The 26,013-nt window shown below is 39.9% G+C and overlaps 1 protein-coding gene across 5 annotated transcripts in view; it reads right to left on the bottom strand.

Moving 5' to 3' along the window:
* Positions 1-15,711, bottom strand: part of tcf3b (transcription factor 3b) — a 23,057-nt gene extending 7,346 nt beyond the window's left edge. For 2 of the 5 annotated variants that reach the window (XM_053683019.1, XM_053683022.1), the window contains exons 1-16: positions 15,106-15,711; positions 12,949-13,045; positions 11,017-11,089; positions 8,449-8,522; positions 8,231-8,303; positions 7,814-7,854; positions 7,539-7,671; positions 7,392-7,438; positions 4,837-4,936; positions 4,521-4,657; positions 4,009-4,135; positions 3,137-3,195; positions 2,835-2,913; positions 2,448-2,521; positions 2,081-2,293; positions 17-131 (exon numbers count right to left, since the gene is read on the bottom strand). In XM_053683019.1, the coding sequence (XP_053538994.1) occupies positions 17-131; positions 2,081-2,293; positions 2,448-2,521; positions 2,835-2,913; positions 3,137-3,195; positions 4,009-4,135; positions 4,521-4,657; positions 4,837-4,936; positions 7,392-7,438; positions 7,539-7,671; positions 7,814-7,854; positions 8,231-8,303; positions 8,449-8,522; positions 11,017-11,089; positions 12,949-13,023 (1,420 nt within the window). In that variant the 5' untranslated portion in view covers positions 13,024-13,045; positions 15,106-15,711. 5 annotated transcript variants of the gene reach the window in all.
* Positions 15,712-26,013: the final 10,302 nt, after the last annotated feature.

Raw genomic sequence — 26,013 nt, 5'->3', positions numbered from 1 at the left:
TCTGGTTGCTACTGACTAGTGAAGCCCTCTGGTGCTCCTGCAGGCTGTGGGGTGCCCGAGGCGTGGGACGTTGGTAATAGGCTGCTGCTGCTGGGAGGGAGGCACGCAGGGTCATCATGGTGACTTCCACCCTGACAAACACAGGTCAACACAGAGAAAAGTTGCCAAACACGTGCGTTTGTAAGTGCATTTTAATGTACGGTCTAAGCCGAGTATCAAAGCATGATATTGTAACAAGTGTCCAGTATACAGAGTAATGTTTTATGCCACTTGCCATCTTCTTGCTCTGTGGCAAGGCCTATTTGGGAAAATAGCAATGCTGCCTAGCCAAATAGTTAACAGAGAGTTAAAAAATAAATAAATAAATAAATAAATAAATAAATAAAGATTCCACAAAATCCTCTGAGAACAGAGTTATTTCATGAACGTTATTTAAATGGGTACAATAACATTTTAGCTATTTATTGGAGACATAGAGCTTTCTATTATTTCTACCAACAATGTATAGTTTTATTAAAACTGTTATTGGAAACAAATTGATACTGTTAAGGTTTAGATTAAACCCAACTGACCAATCAAGCAGGAGAACACCTGTTAAAACCTCAGTAATAAACAGTCTCATAATAATGGGTTGTAGTTTGGTAAAACAATGGCGTTTAAGTGCCATGCAAACAAATACACACACACACATTATTTTATATATATATATATATATATATATATATATATATATATATATATATATATATATATATATATATATATATATATACACACACACACACACACATACATACACACACAAAGTTTACGAGAATAAAGTCATGATATTTTGAGAATAATGTGAAAGATACACCACGGTAAAGTTGGTTTTATATTGGACATTCGCAGATTCGAGATTCGCTCTCTATTTCTCAATAAATAACACACACAAAAAGGACAAAATGAGTATTCAAAATCTATTCAGTTCCACTTCGTTTTCTGTCCACTCCAGAGCAAGAAAATACACAGTCATTTTTGTGGGTTTATTTCTTGAGAAATAGAAGAGCGAATCTCGAATGTGCTCCAAATGTCCAATCCAACTTCACCACAGTGGTCCACCATTAAACTAATCTAAGTTCACTGGCACAGACCTGTTTATAGACTACATCACTTCAAACACATTCACGTCGAAATTACGACTTAATTCTCAAAATATTGCGATTTCATTCTTGTAATCTTTTTTTACAATTTTTTTATTAAACCTGGCACTAAATTGCCATCGGATGGTTTGCACTGCACAATAAAAAAATTTTAATATATAAAATTATGGATCCCTAGGCTATTCTTCGCACCTTTAACCCTGGGGGTCCCTGGGCCCCACTTTAACAACCACTGTTCTAAACAATTTATCAATAGCCAAAGCTGATAAAATATAACGCAACAGCCAATGTTCTGCTCATCACTAAAATTAGCCAAGTTAGATAGCCACCTAGCTTTGTATGCAGGCTCTGTGGCTATAAAATTTTGGTTACCTTGTCATCCTGTACAAATTTGTATATCAGATGTGATGGATTCAAAGACAAACTTATTTTCTAACTCTACTGAATTAGCATGTAACTCTTGTAGTGTGTAAGGTGAATCTGTCCTTTAAAGGATGCTCTGACAAATTCTCTATTAAAAGTTGATTTCTAATTTAGCAATGGGTTAATAATATTAATCCATTGGCGGCTTGGCGGTTAAGGCTCTAGGTTACTGATCGGAAGGTCGAGGGTTCAAGCCACAGCACTGCCAAGCTACCACTGTTGGGCCCTTGAGCAAGGCCCTTAACCCTCTCTGCTCCAGGGGCGCTGCATCATGGCTGACCCTGCGCTCTGATCCCAGCTTTATGACATATGTATATGTGACCAATGAAGACTCATTATCATTGTACAATTGCAATCAGTCACTCAAGAAGTGTTAATTGTTTACGAATACTGTTTTAGAGGTAGTTATGCACAACTAAAACCAGATTGAATACAGTGTTGCTTTTCGACGTCACATCAGATCAGTGCCAATGCCAGAATGACCAAATGTTAATCCAGGTGATTGGTACACTCACCATGGCAGGATGTCTGCTGCCCAGAGCCAGCCCAGCACCCGGGAAGCCCTGGCCAAGGCTTCCCAGGGCTCCATTATGAATAGACGCGGACACAGCACTCAGCAGACTGTGAACGTCTGAGTGGGCTCCACCAAGACTTGAGCCTGGGCCCTGCCCCACTGCATGACTGCGCAGCACATGGATGGCCTCCTCTAGATGGTCCTCCATTTTATTCTGCTGTTAAAGTAAAGCCAAAGATAAGCACATTAAAAACATTAAACGAGTCAATTATACTACTTATTTATTTATTTTCTTTTACTGTCCACAGATATTTACTTTTTAATATATGGCTATTTTGTAAGGTTCAAGAAAGGTTCTTGATACTCACAAGTGCATGTAGTCCACCTTCATAGCTAGGTGAGAGGGCGGTTTGGCTAGCAGATCTTGGCCACTGAGAAGCACCTGCCCAATAGAGGGTCAACATGAAATCAAGCAAGGAATATCTAACAACTGCCTTGCAGTACCAACTCAGGAACAGCAGAGGGTGCTCCAAGTATATGTTTGAAGTGGGAAGCTCATTTACATTCTAGGCACACGCTCACAAACACCGCAGCAGCAAAGTGCTCTTCTAATATCTGCTTTTCTTCTAACCTCACTTTCCCATCGACATTCTATATGTAGTAAAAGAAGGTAATTTGAAGTTTCATTTCAAGAAGTGACCAACACCGGATAGTCAGTGGAGGCAGAGTTTAGAAAAATGTTATATGTGACATACCTGCAATGCCCTGGGGCGAGCCAACTGGCGTGGAGGGTGTGGAGGGGAAATTGTTACTGTTGTGGTCTGAAGGGTAGATCTGTGACAAGTGAACATAGTGAGTGTCCCCAGTTATTTTGATTAAGCCACCACAAATATGATATAAAAAGGTATATTGGTAAGTGGCTAGCATGAGCAATAGCATCTCCAGCAGTATGCAACACAATTAGTAATTATACTTTAAATACTCTAGCAGTGAAACCAGTAAAATCGTCAGTTGTAAACACAGCCTGAGGGGCAGAAACTAATGAGTCCCTACTCACCGAGGCTAGGGCTTTTCCAATCTCATCACCTGAGCTGCCTGTGGCTGAACTTCTACTGACTGTATGAGAGAGAGAAAGAAAAAAAAAAGGGGGGGTGGGGGGCATGTTTATAACCTTTAAAAAAAAAACCACCACCCCAATATGTATATGTCTAAATATGTACATTTAAAATCTGTTTTTAAAATAATAATAATAATAATAATAATAATAATAATAATAATAATAATAGCTAAACCCAATTTAATATGCCCCTGAATACAAAAATCGGATTTTCCAATGAATTAGTCGTAATGATAAAGATTGGCGTTTAGGTCATTAACAGTGTTTAATTCACTTTTTTAAAAGAGAGAGACTTTCTCTTGATAAAAAAATACTAATTGTTTTTTTTTTTTAAATATCTTTTTAAACATTACATGAGTTTAAATTGTGATTTCACTAAAAAGAAATTCAGTGGCTCTGAAGCAAACACATCCCATATGCAAATCATTACAGGAAGATGCAACACCCAGAAACTTTTAGCCACAGAACCTACCAACTTTGCTAATGTTAGATATGGCGGGGGGGGGGGGGGGGGGGGGGGGGGGGGGATTAAAAAAAAAGAAAAAAAAAAAGAAAAAGGGGGGGGTTGTGTATTCTGACAACAAAAATATATTGACCATTTCTTCTTCTCCATGTTCAGGATAAAGCTACAGCTCACACCAAATCATTTAATATACATATAGATCATATAATATACATATCTTCTTAATATACACACACTCAAAAAGTCATACCCATGACAGCTTCATACATCAAATAAGAATCTTTAAACAGGTCAAACAGGCATAGTAAAATCTGTGACTTAAACCCAAGACATATGAATGATTTCACACCCATAATGCTGTCTGCACCATTAACGGACGATGTGTGGTTGTATGTTCCCGAGCCTGAATGGAAGCCATTGACGTCAGCGCCGTGGAGAGGGTAGTTTTGTGGGGAGAGAGGGAGCGGCTGGCGCTTCTGAAACGACATGATCGCATGATATTTATTGCACGGGGTCACTTAGTAGTAATGCATCAATGTTAATGGCTTTCTTATATATAACACTACAACAATGAACAGAAACATAATTAGTATTATCTGAATAATTTCTATGAAATTACTGCATTGGATGAAAGGTTGTTTTCCTGAAAACCAGTATAAACTGGAAATACTGTTGATGCTTATGATAGCATATGACAAAATTATTGACTTCATTATCCAGATTCTCTTGGAAGATGCGAATGCTTATAAGAGCAGAACATATTTAATTCTGCCAGCAATCACAGAGAACAAAAGCATGAAACCAAACTGCTTGCTTTAATGGCTCAGGCTGAGCAGGGTAATGGACCAGTGAGGGACTCACCATCCTGTCCTGTGGATTGATGGCAGTGAAGGAGCCTGGCTGGCTGATGTGGGGCGAGTTGCCCAGCATGGCCGAATAGCCTGACTGGCCCAGAGGCCCAGAAGACGCCCAGGGGTCAGAGGAAGGCTGCAGACCCTCTATTAGCAGGAGAATAAAAATATATATATTTATATTATTATTTTATTTTATACTATAGTATGAGACTAAATTAAATATAATTAATAAGCAATAGATAAACTCATATTTGTAAATATCCGCTTGAAAAATGGTACATATTAGAATTCCATGAACCCAGTCCATGTTGAAATTCACACACCTTGCATGTAGAAGGAGCCGGGGTACACAGGACCGGGTTTGGAGCCTGGATATCCAGCGGTGTCCCGAGGATACTCATCACCGGACGTGGAGGCATACACCTGGCCCAAAATAAAACCACATACTGAAGCAACAATACTGCATCTGCACTTAAGGGAACAATGAAATAACGACCTAAACAGCAATATGTGCACAGCTGTGCATGCTTCAGCTATTCAGTACTCGAGAGAACCGAAAAAGGGCCCAAAGAGTTTGTCAAGTGCTCTCAGAACTATTTATTTTCTTTATTAATTTATATATTGGGCAAATGACGTGTGCAAGTGTTTCCACAGTGCTCCCTCAGATAAAGTGACAGGGACTCAGAACACAGCATGCTGGGAAAGGTGCCACAGCCATGTCGCGGCACAGTCTGTGCATCCTCTTGCTCTCTCCCATGAGCCAAAAGCAAGAGAGGGTGGGCGCATACAAAAGGGCATCTCTAAAAGCCTCATCCAGATCAAGTCAAGCACCTTCGGGATTTATTCCTCTACAGGATCAAGCGACGCGTTCTCCGTGTCTACAGAACCATTTTGAAGTGGCATTTTCCGCCCTTCAACTGACCAGACCAGAATAATTCGAAATAACGAATAAATGAATCATGAAATCAACATAGCAGAACCCAAAAACACTGGCAATTTGGGGATAAAGACATTTTCAGCTCAAGATGCTGATTTGTATTTCGTCAGTACACCACACGCAAACAACCGCATATCACATTCTCTTACATAATGGGAACCTTATACTTTTACCATGTGTGATTTGTATGAAACTCTGTGCACATGCGAATACCGGGGGGAAAGTATTTTGGAGCCCAGTGGAGAATTGACAAATCCAGCAAACTGATATTTCTCTTTTTCCTGTAATTTGATTTAACTGGGAGAAGTGGGAAGGGAACGGAGAGATGCACTTCTAATTACAGAGCCATCTGCCTGCTCCTGGAGCCTGTCCAACTCCACAGGCAGCTGGGCTGAAGAGAAGAGAAGAGAAGAGAGGAGAGGAGAGGGAGGGAGGGAGGAAAGGAGGGAGAGAGAGAGAGGGAGGGAGAAGAGAGGAGTAAGGGGGGGGAGGTGGTGAGAAGTGACAAGGGGAGAGGTCTTGCAGAAGGAAGGGGGGGGAAAGTGGAAAAAAATAGACTGGCTGGTCACATGGTAGCTAGAGATGAGAGCCTGCAAAGGCAAAATGAGATACAGCCTTTGCCACCGAAAAAACTCAAAAGAAAAGTGTCGTTAGAAACAATGTTTATGTTTGATACATAGCATGAATCAAACTAATTAAGCCTTTGATTTTACTGCAATCCAAATTATAAATAAATAAATAAATTAAAAAAAACCTATGCCATATAAGACAAAGAACAATGCATTAAAATGTCAAGCCTTCAAATATAAAGCCAAAAAGAGCCACACATTGTACTAAGAACCTTAGAAAAGTCAGCGCAGGCTTTAAGGTAGTAAAGGAGAGTGGCCCATGTTGTTGGCGGAGAGGGTGTTGGGCAACAGGAAGTTACCTAGCAGACCGAGCCTTACCACTGCAGCACAGAACAGGAGTGCTACAAAAAAAAGGCGGGGGTGCAACTCAGGATCATCAGCAGCTATTAATCTGAGCAAAGACAGGTTAGTGAGACAAAGAGAGAGAAGAAAATGAAAGGAACAAATAAATGGGGCACAGAAGGGGGACTCGGTTCTAGTACCAGCATGAAGCGGGAAGGACATTGTTGTGTGGTCAGGCACTAGTCGATAGGAGGCTAGTGTAAGGGGTGGGGGAGGGGTGCGTTATGTGCGTCTGGAGGGCACGTGGTAAGCTCATTTGGCTTAGGACCAAGACAAAACAACTACTCTTTGAATGGACCGCAAGCCTAACATTATTAGCAGACGTTATCAAAGCCTTAAAACTTATAAAATTCTGGCCATCAGTTAAGCTGTATCCAGAGAATCTTTCGCCAAATACCTTTTAAGAAGTTTAATCATCAGACGTTCCACCGTTTCCTGTTTGTGCAACATGTCCAAAACTGTTGGATGTGCATTTCTATAGCAATGACTTGTTTAAATATGTTTCTTCACAACATGGACGTTTTCCACCCCGGGTGTGCCAGCAGTCTCTGGCAAAAGTCTTATTTACTAATCTTGGCCAACATATACATCAAAGCAGACGAGTGCTGGGAATCCTAGAAGGTTTTGGACTTAATAATATCAATACTGCGCTCATTCCCCAGTCACCTGGACCTGGTGTTTTTTTTTCCCCTCAGCATTTCCCAAATTAGCTGAAGCATGTTCACAGCTTACGGAGCACAGCTGTGTGACGGCCCTGCTATTTTTTGCACATATTCATGTATCCAGACTCCACAGAGACAAGAGAGCTGTAGCCATACAACACTGCAGAGCAATTTTTTTACAGTGGTCTCAAGTCTTTGTTACAGTGCAAGCGCATGACTCCTGTCACAAAACTACTGATGCTGAACTTGCTTACTGAGACCTGGAGGGGGAAGGGGAATCAGGAGGTAGCTCACATGCCTGTACTTACAGAAGATGGCAGTCCTGGTGGCTTCCTAATCTTTTTTGGTTGGGTGTCTGAAAAGAGAAGAAAGGTCCCAGAACTGTCAGCAGAATTCGCTCACAGAGTTACATGTTTTCAGAGTTCACAGTTTTGCTACATTAATATTTCTCTTACCAATGTTTCCATCTGGTGGGCGTCTCCGGGGGTTGTTGGAGAAGGTTGGGTAAAACTGAGAACCAGACTTCAGGCCTGAGGGAGACATGGCATCAGCATTGGCCATCACAATGTCTGAAGGCAGGAACCCTTGCTACACAGACAGAACAGAGCAGACCACAGAGAAATATTTACTCTACTCTTTATCAACCACGTAAAAGCAAAGTTCAGATCAGAGAGTGTCAAGGTGGGTTTTTCCAGAATAGCACCACTTTTTTTCCCCCCCTTCATCTTACCTGGGCACCAAATGAAGGATAAGGTCCCCTTTCATTCTTTCCTGTATGCAAAAAAAAAAAGTACTTTGTCAGTGACCATGCAATACATTGACTAAAACACACAGAGTCAATAATTTTTCATTATACTATGGCATTACATGTTATGACAAGTTAGTAAATGAAGTAAACCCCTTAATACTGATTTTTTTTTTTTTAAAGAACAGCAAAAAAAAAAAAAAAAAAATCCAATGCCAGTGGATGAAAGTTATGAGTCAGACCCTCCCCCGAAAGTAGGAGCCTTGCTCAGCTACAAAGAGGCACTGTTGGTCAAAACTCAAGGGAGAATTTCAGCCTCGGCAGCCTCAGCATCTCACAGACAGACACATATTTAGAGAGACAGAGACACAAAGACGCTCAGAAGAAAAAAGTAAAACCCACCGCCAATCCCAGAGCTGAGGAATGGTGAAGAAAGCCCATCATGCTCACTGTAGTGTGACCCCTCGCTGTAACTCTTAAATAATAATAATAATAATAATAATAATAATTAATTACGAACTATTTCCAGAAAGAAATAATAATAATAATAATAATAACAATAATAATAACAACAATCTATTAGATCCCGCCATTTCGCAACAACCCCGTCTCTTGCATACCCGTCCATGATTGAATGAAGGGCTGCCCTGCTCCCCAGCAGCCCAGGGACTGGAACCGCTGCGCTCATCCAATCCTGCAATACACAAGATGCCAGGAAAGTTAGTGACAGACGGCAAAGAGAAGCTCAACAGATTCAAGTAGGGGGGAAAAAAAAAATTAAGTTCCTTCTGTGCTTATTCACATGGGCTTCTTTTAACATTTGGTTTGTGAATCTCCGATTACAGAAGCTGCAGCCTCAAAGGCTAAAGTTATGGGGATCTCATCCTGGGGCGTCAAACAGCCCTAATAGGCTAGCCCATGTCATTCAGCAAGGATTAATAACCAGGACTATGAAGAGAGCGTCCGTTCATTAGGAGCTCATTAGAATGAAATTATGTAAAATGGAGAAGGAAAAAACAACAGATCAAAGACATTCAATGGAAAGAATAGAAAAGACATTTCTGCGCATGGCACACAGCTATGCAGTCGTTTTTTGGGGTAACTGCAACCCGTTTCGTATATAAGAAGACATATACAGCATCTGTTTTCAAAACCACTCTGAAAGAATTTATGAAAGCATACAGAGCCTAATTTTCATCTAACCCTCTCCTTTCTCTCCCTGTTTTATGCCTTAATGCTCGCCAAGCTCTCGGGAGACACACAGCTTAATTGCATGCTGATTTGCATAATTGTGCATATTAATGCAGTCGCTTTATGAATATTCATATTCCCCTTTTGAGGGAAGAGGGGGCTTCGGCGATCGCAGCGGCTGAAGGCTGAGCATGAGTGATGAAGCTAACAAAGCAGTGCAAATAGCGACATCCACGCTGACAGACGTGATCTATGAAGCCTACGCAGGCGGCATGGCAAATGAAGTGGGCACCGACTGGCCGTGTGAAAGAATACGGTGTATAAAATAGTTTAAGGTGGGAACATGAAAGCAGGGAAAGTCATTCAGAGGGAGTACGAGGTGCTACATGTAGGGTGATCATTGCAGGGACTTGATTTAGGCTTTCACTTGCATCTATGACAGATCCTTGACAGCTCTATAGACCTCCAATGAAGTTTAAAAACCTGTGTCGGTACAATACACTTCACGATGCTTGCGGTTTTCACACTCATGCAATGCAGGCTTTAAATGAATGAAATTAAATGAAGTGCAGTCTTTTTCAGTTCCAGTTTCAATAAGCAGTAAATAGGTTCACATCCTTCCTGGTAATCTTAATAGATTTGGTAACAGCTTGAGGAGGGAGTTTTAGAATCAGAGAAACACTCAAAACACCTCTGCTAACAGTGAAGACCAAAATATTATACCTAAGCAATCAGGACACATTAAATCCCAGATTTAGAGGCAGAGGCTTACAAACAGAAATCACACTCTAAATCCAAAACCATGCGAGCAGAACAGTAGAAGCTTTGATTTAAGGTGAGCGTGTGTTAGGCTGGAAAGGTGCGAGCAAGAGGGAAACGGGCGGTGTCCTGTCTTTACACTGTGCATACTGGGTGACGAGACAGGCAGCTGTGGAGGTGAGCGAGACGACGGCCGCTGGAGTCCACTCGGCCAGAGTTCTCCCGCAAACACGGGTGTCCAGATACACACCAGCAAAGTGAGAGAGTGGTGAGAGGGTGGCTTTAATGCAATTAGCACCCTTCTGAGTACTTTTGTCTTAAGAAACAGACACAGCATGGATGGCCTTTGCCTTTTCATTCAGGGTGAAATTCTTGAATTTTAATTATTTAAAATTTTTTAACTCGAAAGCTCTATTGGTCATTTTTACAGACGGATGTTATATCCTCTTCTATAGAGCTCAATGAATTAAACGGAGATCCGCTACCACCCACTCAAGGTTAGTAAACATCTCATCAAAAGTGGGTTGATCTAGGATCAGATGTCCACTTGGACATAAAAACACAAAACTGACCTAGAAACAGCACTCTTCTCAAGCCTGGACATATTCATGCAGCTACATTATTTTAACAGGCGACTGACCAGATCATGAATTAGAGGGTTTGTTTTCTAATTGTTAGATAAGTGCTGTGTAAATTTGAGAAAGACGTCAGCGATCTTTCTCAGCGTGTACTTTGCGATCTTCATGCTGGGCTGCCGTGGAGCTCTTGAGATGGTAGGGGGGCATGGATGAAGCTTTGTTTCAGTGCAGAGTCGTTTCCTGCAAGTCGGCAGGGGGAGAAAGTGTTCTGTTGTTCGGGGGAGGAATGTTTTATGCTGTGGGGTGGGGGAATCGTTTAGAGACCTCCATTTAACCCTTTGTTCTCAGATTGTTCTCATTCAGGGAGATGTTTGGTGTGTTGATGGGGAGAAAAGAACACAGGCCTGAGAAAAAAAACTGAGAGAAATGCACCAAGCTTTTAACAAAGCTGTAAACGGGCTGAATCACATGATACGGTGCTGGTGTCAAAAGTGGAGAGTAAAGTTGGCCAAACAAACAAAAATCAAGCAATCCATAACGTGATCTTTTAACGTTAAGTTATTTAAGAGACCAGCAGGTCAATGCATTAACTAATATGTGATGTAGTAACAATATCACAGAAAATTATTATATTCATACTGGTAATAAAAGAAAACTTACCCGAGCCACCAAACTGACTGCTGGCAAGCGTGGTTGGTCGAGTCTTCCCGTTGGCCACAGGGGGCGCAAACATCTAGAGCAAAGGAAGGACACAGAAAAAACAAAACAAAAAAACATTACAGCATGCAATAAGGCATGTAGTAGTACATATCTTCATCAGAATAAAGAAAGACCGTCTTATCAAAACATCACATATATTAAACACAAAGTTATAGTTAAGGTCCTGGAGTCATAATCATGGTTTCTAAGCTATACTGTCACAACGTTAAATACATCAATGCAATCACAGCCTCGCAGCCACCATGTCTATGATGACAACTTCGTCGATAAAAAATATTTCACAAGATAACTGCTTAACTTAAGCGCTTAAACACCTTTTTCCTTCTACACACATCATATACACGCATACATGACTATTACCACATCATTAGATTAATATTACAATCAGCATAGGAATGGCAATTTTACACCTTTAATACACCATATAAAACCTTTGGTGAAATTTATTTATTTATTTTAAAGGGTAACTTCTACACCAGCACTCCAAATAGACTTCAGCTTAGATGGACAGGTATTCATTTCATAGCCTTTGCTCTTGTCTGGATCATAGACATAGCACCCTGGAGCAAATCAATTAAATCAAAGTTTCTGGAAACACCAACATGGTGACCTATCCGTGGCATGCTTGAACTTTTTTTCTTCCTACTGTGGAAAAAATTGCTTCAGCCCTACACAGCACGGAGAATAAAGAGCTTTCACGGTCCACATTCTTTAAGCTTTTCTACACCGTTTAGGGGCGATACTTTATTTTGACATCATATAAATATGACAGGAACTGAGCCAATCAAAAGGGACAGCCCCAAATGTAATTAATGCCATGTCAGAATGATTAAGGCTAGAAACTTTTATAATGTACTGTTTGGATATTGCACATAACTGCTTTTATATTCTTAATAAAAAGTGAGTGGGATGTGTTTTTTGGGTTTTTTTGTTTTTGTTTGTTTATATATCCCCATACCTGCAATATTAAGGAACGTTATAATATTACTAGTAAAAATAAATAAATAAATAAATAAAAACAATAAAATTGAACTACAAACCCATCCTGGCTTTTGTACAAATAGAGCCTACAGCAAACCGGATGAAAGATCCCAAAAGAACCTAATTTATGTAGACTATAAATCTCAATCAAAATTACTAGAATAAAACAGAATGTTTGTAAAGAAAACATATGGCATATTCTGATAGTACCAGAAAATTAAAGAAATAAGGAGCAGACAATCAAAAGATGAATGTAATTGTTATAGCAGCTAGCTTTTTTAACAGCCTCCATATTGACATGGCGACCAACCATCACTTTATTCTAGTGAAGTATAAAATGTTTAAGCCGCATAAGTTGTCACACAAAAAAGGAAGGTGATAGACTTAACAACCAGAGCGAAATCATTAAAATGACAAACCGCTGTTTGCTGATTGAGTACAATGTAAGCATAACACAGTGTTCACCAAATTCTTGTGATGACACACAAATATCACTTATGGCTAGAGGCAAAGTTGACAGTGAATGTTTGCACAATATGCTGCAATGTCTTCGGGTACCAGAACCTAGAAGGTACACTCTGTACAACAAAAGCATGTGCCGAGATGATTGCAGTCATGGACTCAGAAGTAAAATGAAAGGAACCATCGCAATGTGACATTTATTTCCTCGCTACACACACACGACATGGAGGAGTCACTCGCGTACAAGCTTTTCAAACTCTAAAATATGGCTCACATTCACACAATCGATGCACATTTCAACAAAAGATCACAAGCAAGTAATGAACTTCTCCAGTGTTACCTCAACCAAACTAAACTCCACGCCGCCTCAACCCCCAATCCCCTCGTGGCCCCACCCCCACACACATATTCACCCGTTCTTTTTCTTACCGCACTAAAATCCAAGAGGTCGCTGAGTTCCTTATCTGTTTCGACCGCCATTCTGTGGCCCTGCTGATCGTTCATGCCCCGCTGTCTTTAAAGAGCCCTGCAAGAGAAAGTTTTAACTGACGTGAGCGAAACGAAAATGAAAACTCATGCTATTGGTTTGCTTCTGCAATGCAAACACGTCAACTGGGAACATCTAGCAAAGCGTCTTAGACCAAAGCAATAAATTAGAAGGACAATTAGCATAATTATTGACAGATGAAATTAATGCACACAAGTCAAACTAAGAAGTCCAGAACAGTCTTGCCCCACCCTGATGCAATCTCATTTTCAGGATGACAACTCCGGCCTTGCCTTGAAAGAAAGTCTAAGCTGATTTGAAAGAATCTGCCCAGGGTCAACATGAACTCGTGTGCTATAGCAAAGCGATATTCCGATTAAATATTCGACCACGTAATCGATCAGAGCAGTCAAGTCATAATCTCACACACCAACAGAAGTCTTTCAACTGACCACTTAAGTTTCAGTGTTTTCCACACTCTGGTATTTCCTCAGTGTTCAATTAGGCCTTCTGCAACCCCTCTGCGTCAACTTTCACACAAAACGGACATGTCTTTGTGTAGGAATTAAGTACTGGTCCAACACACAAACGGTTCTCGTTTTGTTTTTCAATGGATTTATGAAACAGCGCTGGACACAACCAAGGACTGACAATTAACAGAATGAAAGAAAAGCCAAAAAGATGTACAATATTCCTCCTGACAGTCAGGCACGAGGATATGAGGAGGAAGGCTCCATCAATTTGAGATCAAGTTCTCCTCATCATCCTTTATTCACACGTTAGCAACTTAAAACCAAAAACAAACAAACAAAACTGCACTACTTGGCATGGTACTATGTGACCATTTCTGCTGTACTACTCAGTACAATAGCAGGCTATGCAACCTGTTGTGGTGCACTATGTTGACATACTGCTTAGTGCTTCAGCCGTGTGCTAGTTTGACACGACCTGTTATTTAGTAGGAGATCTGGGACACAGCTTAAACACATAATAGCAAGGACATTCGCAAAACAGGCAGAAGAAATGAAGAAAACAACAACAACAACAACAACAACAACATCCAGATCATTAAACTGTTGCCTCACCTAAGAGGTATTTCTTAATGTGGTGATATATTTAACTAGTAATATTTCCCGTACTATAATAAAGCAAATATTTACAAACAGGAATAAACTTATTCTACCATTCCCAACAGCAAAGAGGACATCAAGTTGTGTTGTTATTGAGTTGTGTTTTTTTTTTTTTTTTTTTTTTTGCTCGACATCATATGCTACATCCTGGACATAACAAAAACTGAGAAATGACCAACAGTCACAGTCAATGGTTCATTTCTTAAAAGTATTTTATTTATAAACACGGACTGAGTGGGGGGAAAATAACCCAAGCAGACTATTATTTATGAAAAGAAAAAAAACATATTAGAGTTTTAAAAAAAAAGCCAAAATAACTGGAGGAAAGATGTCAACTTTTACTGGGAGAAATGTCTGGGAGTGAGACAGTGGGGCTGGTGGTTAAATTACTCGGGCTGTATAGTGGGGGTGGGGGGACATGAGGAATTTCCTGCCAAACGTGCAACTACAGCCCGAGTAATTTCACCACCGCTGTTTGAGAGAGAAAGAGAGAGAGAGAGAGAGAGAGAGAGAGAGAGAGAGAGAGAGAGAGAGAGAGTCTCTATCCGTAAGCGTTCAGCCCAATTGAACTTGGTTTACTCGACAAATTAAGCATGTTGAAAACGCTAACAAATGATTTGCATGGACAGCCCCAGTTCAGCAAATCGGATACTAGTCAAACAAAGTTGACTCCTAAATCATTATACTGATTTAAAAAAACCCATAAGAGTTGCAGTAGATTTGATCGGAAGTCATATTATTTATCAGACACAAAACTTCATCTCTCCTTTCCAGAGGTGCTCCTTTCACCCCGTATTCCTCAGACCCATTACAGAGGAAATGGAAGTTCAACACAACAATAAGTGACTTCATGACTGACTAACACACACACACACACACACACACACACACACACAGCCTACTTACACTGGACTGTTCGACAAAAGAAACGAAAGATTTAGCCGCAAAGAGTAAAATGCAGGATGTTACCTCTCTTGATGAGATGCTTCACATCCAGCGGTTATAAAGAAAGGCTGAGTCTCATAGGAGGGAAAAAAAACAAAAACAAAACTTGGGCACGATTTGAACCTCGGCGCATGAAAAGCGTTGGATCACCATAAAACGTCTCCTATTTGCACTTCATCCTTCTGTAAAGCAATCCGCGTTGTAAATACAAAGTATACAAAGTAGCCGGTCAATATCCAAACAACCGCTCTCTGCCTGCCACACGACTTCCCTTTTTTTGTTGCTACAACTGAGATGGATTCATTCTTCTAGTAGACATCTTAAAGCTCCTCCATCCACATTGTCAGCAGCAACAACGTATTCCTCCGCATGGAAAAGAGGGGGCCTCAGCGCCAGCGGTGTCCAGTTTCAAAATGCCCAGAGGAGAATACAGTTGTGCCGCCTCGTTCGAAGAAGTGAGAAACACATATAGCAGGCAGAAAGCGCGAAATAAGGATTTAAGATGCGTCCTGCGAGAGACACCGTGCAGTCAGTGTAAAGTAGAAGAATTACCACTGCGAACTATATGTTTTGGCGGACGTATATGGTAGGATAATAAGCTGTGATACTACAGGAGCAGCACGCGATGGAGAGATAAACCCGCAAATGAGTAGCCAATGAGAGAACGAAGGGACGTAATGGACGGCAAAGACATCCAATAAAAAGTGTTTGTTCAGTCAAGCCCCGCCCGTTTTCGTGACGCCCGCGGTGTGCTCCAGTGAGGCTGTGTGAAGGGGCTTGAGATATGGTTTTGTTGCTCTGGTTAACGTTGCCTCCTGCGCTGAAATTTCAGTACGGGTTAAAACCTTCTTTAAAACAAGACCAGCAGTTGAATGCTTTTACTTTTAAAACGTTTAGTAATGATACAAAATCTAATCCTTTTGCACTTGTTAAGTTAGACGTTTGGATAAAACTTTGTCTGTTGGATGTGGATAAATTCTGAGACTATAAACAGAGAATTGCACTGTCTACTAACTCACAATACTAGTGCATTAAGCGCAGTGTTAGTGGACTGTAGAAGGGTGTCCTGTTTAGAGGATTTACACAACACGAACGCATTTGCATTATTACTGTTTATTTCGCAGTTAAATGTGAACACGGCCAGTGGAGTGGCCTCTTCTCCCTCCCTGCGTGATTCATAAAGCTTCCTAGGGTTTGCAGAGGGAAGGGGGGGGGAGAGAGGAGTCTGGGATCGTCACACAGAGTGGGGGAGGGGAGGACTGGCCACAGAAACCGAGAGAGGCTCCGTCCCAAACCGCGCACTACCCTACTAAATAGTACGCAGCCTGAGGTAACGTCTGGTAGTCTGTAGTTTTGCCACGATATTTAGTATAGTAGCATCCGGTTTGGGACGGCGCAGGAGAGTGGCCTCAGATAAGGAACTGGGTAACTACAGTTTATGTAACGCTCATGATGATTTCCAAAGAATCCCATTCAGGAGAACAATTATCAGAGTGTAATTTTTTTAAAATCAGTATTAAGAAATGAAATGTAAATTTTAGACTTAGCAGGTTTAATATATTGGTCCAAAATAAATAAAAATAACTATACACATAAATTCAGTAAAATCAGGCATTTGTTGCTAGATTGGTATCATTAAAGGTATCATCTTTTGTGCCTTTTATTATTTATGTTTTACCTGGGAAAGTGCAGGTGGTGTACCTATTAATTAGTTTTAGAGTAATGCTTTAAAATCACCTCAGTGGTCCTTAAGGTCCAATTATGTGCGTTTATTAATTTAGTTTTTTAAATATATAAAGATGCATAGCAAAGGTACAAAAGAAGAAACCCTTCATGGGCCCACCATAGCGACCAAGAGAAGTACAGTTTGTTACCTTTATTTCTGGGAGTGTGCAGTCATTACCTATATGTAATGAATTTATAATGAAGTCAAATTTAATTGTGGTGATGGTGGTCACTGGGGAAGAGTCAAACTAAGAAATTGGTAAATAATAACATGAATTTCCCTTGAGTAAAGAGCCTCAGTAAATCGTAATAATTAACCCCTAGGGTGTTGTATGGTGTGCAGTGTGTATGGCTGTTACACATACCCTTACTGTTTCCACTGAAGAAAAAAATGTTCTGTTCCTCACATCACAAAAATAATGCTAGCATGGGTTATTTTGCTAAAAGAGAAAACATGTGAAAATGGTAGTATTCTAGTGTTTGCAGTGTATTTGGACTATGTAAGAACAGCAAGGTTCACTACTGAGCTTGTAAACGCTCCAAGTAGTTTGTAGTAACAGCTGGGCCTGACATGGAGAGCAGGCACTAGGGCAACGATACGGAAGGAGGGAGGGTTGCAATGGACAAAAAGAAGAAGAAAAAACAGCAAGAGAATGGAGTTGAAATGAATTACAGACAATATGACAAATGACAGAAAGAATTATGCATGTTTCGGACTCTATTAGCATGTGTTGTAAAATGCACATTGGAAACACGCCAGATTTTGAACAGGCTTTTATACTGCCTAGGCAGAGGTAATTTCTGTAGATTTTCATATGCATGGTAGGACTCATTATCTGAGAGAGTGACTCTGTTGAGCCCTTCCCACTTCCTCCTAGCCATTCCCCACCCTCTGTCCTTAATTAACACCAGATGTAGAAGTAAAATTAGCATATGTTTTGTACATTTGTGTAAACATATAAAATATTTATTAATTTTTTTTAACTCAGTATTTGAGTACTCACCTATGAGCGAATCAAATATTTTTAGTTGTGTTTATTTATCACAATATTATGCTTGATAAGAGAGGATTGTGTTTAAAATTTACATGTAATTATCATTTAATTAGTGGCTGGAAAAGGTGTACTAGCTTTGACATTAAAAGTTATTTCCATATGTTTGATACCAACATGCATTTTATTTTATTTTTTTATAAGCAGTAGCCTGACTCAAATGAATAAGTGAATACGTCTTTATATGGGTTAAAGTTAGTTATTTCATAGGATGGATGAAAGCCTATATATTATACTACAAACACCATGTATGGTAATTGAAGATGTTAGGCGATACAATAGTTGAGAAACATTCAACTGTTAAATTTGGGCACTATAAGTACTTGAAGCCATATGTGGTTGACTTTTTATGGTTTTATACATTTATAATTGCTACTTCCTGCATTTAGTGAACGGCCAGATGTTCAACATGCAGTGCACTGCACTCGTCGACTACCTGCAGTGAAGGTTGAGATCTGAGATGCATACGGTACTGATCAGACACAAAAGTAGGCCAGCCTATTTCGTGAGCCCCAAACCTCCACCATCCCCCATCCTTTTCCATCACTTCAAACACTGACTGCCTCTTGTCAGTCACAGGCATGTTTAAATTTTTGTTTAAGATTAAGGCTATATTACAAATTACCTTTTTCATTATCTACGCAGAGTCTCGTTAGCTGTTTTGAGATCCATTTTCAGAGCTGTTACATATTTATGAACTTTAAAAAAATAAATAAAAGCTTTGTTTCACAGTATGCCTGCTGGTAGCTAGGGCTAGATTGATGGCTCTGGCCCACTGCCCATGTTCAGGGTCTATCTACGCAGAAGGTGGGAGAGAGGGGGTGAGAGAGAGGAATCTATCTGTTTTGCTCACATGGCTGACAGTAAACTGACCCCCGCTGAGCTTGCTTGATCGGAGGCCAGTAAAAGGACATCGAAGCTGAGACATTCACCTTAACAACCCCCCACTGCCTCAGAAAGGGACCATTTATTACTCCTATCTGGCTGCCCATGACATCGCTTACTGGATTCTTTTCTGGTTTAATAATTTTTTTAACTCTACATTTTAATCATACAAATCAGACATTAATACATAAACATTCATGAAGACAGCCGAAAAATAACACCAATGAAAGAGCACTCACTGCATTTGACTTGCTTTCAAGCATGAATTCATTAGCACAATCATGAACTCCCACGAACAGTAACAGCCCCATACTGATACCAGCACACCTGCTGATATGGAATCCCAGTGTTGTGCGGTTTGCTTGAGCAGCTCTTTCTCTCGCACCCATGCATCGGGTACAGTGAAAGGGGCACATGCTTCCTGTTTACAAACCCTAAGATCTTCTTCCCTGATGCACAAACTTGGGGCTGTGTGAAAACATCTGAAGCAATGCATATCTGATCATATAAACCTTAGAAACGTAATTTCACAATTATTTATCTGTAAATTTCGGATGAGCTGAGAATATCTATAGCATTAACAGTGTGTAAAAATGTTTTTGCATTACATAACTTATGTTCTCTTAACAGTTAACAGTGTGACAATAGAGAAATGCAGTATGTGACCAAGAAAAGCAGGAGGGAGACAGATCAATGAGTGTATGGAGGATGGGTTGTGAGAATATTGTGGGTGTTGTAGTAGTTCTTGCTCAACAATAAGAGAATCATATTGGTGTGCATGTATGTGTGCGCATGTGTGTAACACAGGATGGGGGGGTGGGTGGGTTATTGCTTTGTAAAAGTGATGAAATGATGTCTCTGTACAATGCAGCTGTTGCTGCCGTAGACATGCTGCTATGTCTATGTAGCTGGTATTCCATTTCTTTTCTCTCAGTTTGTTTTCTGTACTTGAGCACCTTCACTCATAGCATATGCACAGGTTCTACAATTACAGGTTGATGTAAACAGTCATGTCTGTGTTTACGCCAATCCCAAAAGCATTTTTAATAGTAATCTAACGTTCTAGAAGTTAAATTAATTGTCAAACTGACCATTTTATGAGACCCTTCAATCTTCTTCATGTCTAGTTTTAACGTCTCAGTCCCAAAATAACGTCTCAGTATCATACCGAAGGAAATATGTCCTAATATTTCTCACTTTTTTGTCCTCTTTTCTTTTATCTATTTTTCTCTCTCCCCTCCCCCTCTTCTTTGCAGATTAGAATTCATTAGCAATCAAAGAGCCTCCAGAGAGCACTGGCTCTTAATTACCCACTCATTTGCATTTTTGCATATTAATGACTGCAGAGTTTTGGTGTGGCTTTTTTGCCGCAATGGTTTAAAGGCACCTCAGGCTGGTTCTCTGGGGACTAAGCAATGCCTGTAGGCCATGTTTCAGGCCTGTATTCTCTAACAGCATAGTGTGGGTGGATTGCGGTTAGGTGCACTTATGACACAGGGGTTAAGGGCCAAGGTCCCTAATCAACATATGAAAGAAAGATCTGTCTTCAGCATCAGCAAATTGTTGTCATATGGAATCGTTAACAACAGATCCTGGCTCAGACACACTGCAATGATAGTGTTTCTTTCTGTGGTACGTCCTGATTATGCTGCTTGTTCATTAAGATCATTCCAAATTTGTATGTTTTATGATTCTTTTTTTTAAGATCATATTTTAACCGTTTCAAATTGTAGCCTGTCAATAAGGAAAATTAAGATACATTCTTCTCCGTTGAAAAAACCTTATCCTGGTGTTCATTGTTAAAAAGGCAGCAGGAGTCCTTACAGCTTCTGTCATAGCATGAAATCTCTTTCATACTCTTTCTCACAGACACACAGACACACTTTAAAACCCTAAGGAAAGAATAAGGGGGCCAAACACTTCTAAAGGACCTCCATAGACAGTTTCGTAGTGCCCTGCTAACTCGGTCTATTAGTAAAAACATTAATGAAACCTAATAGCTGGTCTGTTCTACTTAATGATTAATTTTCACTCAGTGCACAGGTTCCTTATGGCTTGTTTTATGAAACATCATGAACAGGAGAGTTGGGACCTTGAAAATGACCTAAAAATGTAATTAGTCGCAAGCTAAGGTAAAATATTGCAATATAGTACATTAGTTGTGGAAAACCTTACAATCCAAGAATGTGGTATTAGGAAAAATGTATGTACAAAGCTACACCCTATTTACTGCATATTATACTATTTAGGACATTTTGTAGCATAAATGTCCACCCTGTGTCCAAAATGTGCCCCTGCAAACAGCATCCACTCTTTGAAAAATGGTCTGGGATCATTGTTTCCAGCTACGGCCACTCTCAGAAAAAAAGGGTACTAAACTGTACTTTTTCTTGTCACTGGGGTGGTACCCTCAAGGATGCATCCTTTGTACCTTTTGTAGTGTACCTTAAAGCAGTGGTGTCAAATGGGCCACATTACACTTAGTCCAATGTCAAGGACTAAAATATTTTTAAAAGAACACTATATCCACGTTTCCAAGTGAAAGATATATACTATATGAAAGGTACAAAAGATGTACCCTTTATGGTACAGTACAAGTTTGGTACTTTTTCCCCCCGCTTTTTTTTACTGAGTGTCCTTCATTTGGATATTAACCTTGTGGGATTTCAGGACTGCACTGGATATTCCTCACTGTGCTTTCATTTGTGGTTACAAAACACCCCAATATAATGAACTATGTAGAGAATAGGGTGTTATTCATAGACACCGTGTACTCATGGAATTCCCACAATGCTTTGCGATAGGTTCGCGTCCAAATGATGTACGATAGCTGGTACAAAACACCCATGATGTGCTTTTTGTAGGGAACAGGGAGTAGAGCACCATTTTGAACACAAGGTAAGATTTACAGGAACATTCGGACACTTTCGAGGAGAAAAGGTCACTTCAAAGAGGTAAAACACTCGGTTGGGTTAGCAATAAACAAATAGTAACGGATATTATTATTATTAAAAATATTAATTAAGGAATTTAATTCCCTCTTGTAATTTCCGGTACAAATCCAAACTTGTCGTGCCGTTTGCTAAGTTTGGCATTTTGTTAGCAAAATTTAAAAAAAAAAAATATATAAAATAAGCAAAGAGGTCCAGAAACCTGTGGCACTTTATCACCCCCATCTGGCAAATCAGTCAGATTTACCTACAACACGTGATATAAATAATGGCGTAAGAAAGACCCGTCCCCCCCCCCCCCCCCCCCCCCCCCCCCCCCAAAAAAAAACCAAACAAACAAAAACAGTTTGTATTTATTTTAAAATACACCTTTTTTTGTTCGTTGGTTTGATTAGCTAAGTCATGCTAACTCTGGTCCACAACATTATGAGCTGCATTATGGGATGGCATTAGGGGACACTAATCTTTCAGCACTTAACTATATATAATTTAACAATTTTCATGTGATAAATAACTGAAAACGTTTATAGGCCACTATACACGAAAATGGTGGATTTGAGACACTTTCGATTTGAGCCATTACTCAAATTTGAGCCAATTTCTGCCCAGATCGGAGGCTTGGGTTCGCGAAGCATATCCTAGGAGTCCATGATGATGATGATAATTAATTTAATTACAGTGGTGGAGAGAAAAATATCATTATTAAAGTTGTATTTAGTACTTATAGTTATTATCCTATTGAGCTGGAACTAAATGGGTTTAATCCAAACTTTAATAACTGAAAAACAAGAAGGACTATAAATAATGTCAGGTTGGACCTGTTCTGTTGGTGGAAAGTTCCGGAATAAAAACTCCAATAAATATCCATATTATTACTTTACACATTAAAATGATGGGTCTAATATTTGAAAAGGTCATAAAATAAATGTTGGCTTTAGGGAGCCGTGGTGCTTTTTATTTGTTTGTTTGTTTTTAACAACAAAACAGCTTCCTGGCTGCAACCCTTGAGTTAGAGATCCTCTTGTGTAGGCATATCTCTGTATCACTCATTTGGAAAATAATAAATAATAAATATAGCTTTTCCATTTCATGCCAAGAACTTCTTTGCAAGATGTAATTGGATCTGAATTTGATGGTTTGGCGCCATCTTGTGGCAGAAGAAGTGCATTGGGTATCAAACTGTGTTCTTACTTTCTGTTTTCATCTTCAGTCTTCTGTAACTGCTCCGTGCTGGTCAGGGTTGTGGTGGATCTGGAGCCTGTCTTGGGGACATTGGATGTGAGGTAGGAATACACTCTGAATACAATCCATCGCAGTCACACATATGTAAAAAACAAAACAAAAAACAAAACAAAACAAAGGTTTGTATACACATGACCATCTTACCTGTCACTCATACAGTCTCCTCCAAAAGTATTGGAACAACAAGCCTAATTCTTTTACTTTGCTATACATGGAAGACATTTGGGTGTGAGATCAAAAGAGGAATATGAGACAATAGATAAGAATTTCAGCTTTAATTCTCTGATAATTACATCTAAATGTTTTGAATTAGATAGCCAGAAAGTTTTAGATTTTATCGGTCTGGTAGTCCTGCAATCAGTGATGACTCCTGAGGCACGTTTTATGATGAATCCAACTTTTTGTCCAATTTTCACATTTTTAAAGCAATTAGTCCTTGATGCATGAAAACGTTCTATGTAGAAGTATGTTTTTAAAAGTATTTTTTGATGGAGAAGAATCTGCACTCAGCCCTGGATGATTAACAGTTTAGCGAACACCCATGGTAACAATCAGACATGGAACAGGTTGGCTAAGAAAAACAACCACAATTGATGACGGAAACATTGTGAGAGCTGTGAAGAAAAACCAACAACATTCAGTGACATCACCAACAACTGCCACAGGGCAGGGCTGAAGGTATCACAATCCACCCGTCAAAGAAGACTTAAATAAATATAGAGGCCACTCACTCATCAGCAGTAAGAATCAGAAAGCCAGATTGGAATTTTAAAAAAAAACAACAAAAAAAAACAGATGAACCACGAAAGTTCTGGAACCAAGATTAACCTCTACCAAAGTGATGGAAAGGCCAAAGTGTGGAGAAAGAAAAGGATCTGGTCATGATCCAAAATGTACAAGCTCATCATTCAAGCACAGTGGAGGTAGTGTCATGGCTGCTTCTGGAACAGCCTCACTAATCTTTATTGATGATAGTAGCAGCAGAATGAATTCAGAAGTTTACAGGAACATTTTGTCTGCTAGTTTACAGAGAAATGCATCCAATCTAAATAGGAGGAACTTCATCATGAAGTAAGACAATGATTCAGAGACACTACCAACACATCAAAGGACTTCATCAACGAGAAAAAGTGGAAGGTTTTATACTGGCCAAGTCAGTCACCAGACCTTAACCCAATTGAGCAGCGTTTTATCTCCTGAAGAGAAGACTGAAGGGAGAAACCCTCCAAACAAAAAACAACAACAATAACTGCAGTAAAAGCCTGGAAAAGCATCACAAAAGAAGAACGCAACAGTTTGGTGATGTCAGTGGGTCAGCGGCTTGATGCAGTTATTGCAAGCTAGGGGTATGCAACCAAATATTAAGTGTTATGTACTTTAATTTACTTTCAGGCTATCTGTTTTTATATGTTTGCACACCTAAAAATTGGGTGGTCTGCTACCAAAGTTGCCACGTTCTAAGTTGTTTAACAGATGTTAAAATCAGGAAGTGAAAGGAGAAATTCTGGTCTATCGTCTCATTTTCATTTTTTGATCTCAAACTCAAATATCTTCGGAGTATAGCCGTTTCAGTACTGTAGGAGGGGACTGTATGTGGTTTTGAACATCCCATTTCAGATTTAATCCCCCTTTGCTGTTACAATAAGGTCCACTCTTCTATAAAAGCTTTCCATTAGCTCTTGGAGCATGGCATTGGGGATTTACCCGTTCAGCCACAAGACCATTAGTGAGGTTGGGTGAGGAGGCCTGGGGTGCAAATGTCGTTCCCGTTCATCCCTAGAGGTGTGTAGTGAGGTTGTGGTCAGGGGTCTGTGCAGGCCACTCAAGTTCATCCACTACAACCCTTGGTAAACCTTGTGTTCATGGAGCCCATTTTGTGCAGGAGCATTGTCATACTGGAATATGTTTGGGCCCCAAATATGTTTAGTTCTAGTGAAGAAAAATTGTAATGCTACAGCATACAAAGTCATCCTATACAACTGTGTGTTTCCAACTTTGTGGCAATAATTTGGGGAATACATACATATGGGTGTGATGGTCCGGTGTCCACATACTTTTGGCTGTATAGTTTAATTCACACCTGGGGCAATTTAGCATAGCCAGTCCACCTGTTGGCATGTTTTTGGGTTGTGGAAGGAACTCGGAAAACCCGGAGGAAACCCACACAAACATGTCCTCATGTCATCTCAGGGAGTTTTTGCCACTATTGTCTCTGGCTTGCTCATTAGGGATTAAATGTAAATCCATATCCAGATTTCTGTAAAGCTGCTTTGAGACAATGGGCATTGTAAAAAGTGCATAAATAATATAGAATTGAATAGGGAGAATATGCAAAACTCACAAAAAGCTATGACAGTAATCCAATCTCAGGATCGAATCAGAAACTCTGGAACCACACCACCATACCACTTCCAAGTATGCTTGATTAATCTGTTTGACTTCTATTACTGACCTGTAAGCTTACACTCACAGTCCACTTTAGTAGGAACACCTATACACCTGCACATTCATGCAGTTATCTAATGAGCCAATCACGTGGCAGCAGCGTAATGCAAAAAAAAAAAAAAAAATCATGCAAATACTGGTCAAGAGCTTCAGTTAATGTTCAAATCAAACATCAGAATGGGGAAGACGTGTGATCTCTGTGACTTGGGTCATGGCATGGATGTTGGTACCAGAAGGGCTGGTTTGAGTTTTTTTATAAACAGATTTTCATACACAACGGTCTCCGGAGTTTATATAGAATGGCGTGAAAACAACAACAAAAAAAACAATCCTGTGAGCAGAGGTTTGGAGGATAAAACACTTCAGACTGATCAGAGAATGACCAGACTCATACCAGCCCTTCTGTTACCAACAACCATTTTTATTGATGTCTGATGTAAACATTAATTGAAGCTCTTGAACCGTGTCGGAATGATTTTTTTTTTGCATTGCGCTGCTGCTGCATGATTGGCTGATTAGATAATTGCATGAATGTACAGATTTACAGGTGCTCCTAATTAAGTGGACGGTGAGTGTATATTTAAATAGCATCTGCTGGCAATGATAAAATATACTGAGACAGAGAAATCATA

The sequence above is a fragment of the Ictalurus punctatus genome, chromosome 10, assembly GCF_001660625.3.
Source record: "Ictalurus punctatus breed USDA103 chromosome 10, Coco_2.0, whole genome shotgun sequence".
NCBI lineage: Eukaryota > Metazoa > Chordata > Actinopteri > Siluriformes > Ictaluridae > Ictalurus > Ictalurus punctatus.
The sequence above is the reverse complement of the archived record's forward strand: the minus strand, read 5'-3'. Positions and strand labels throughout refer to the sequence as shown.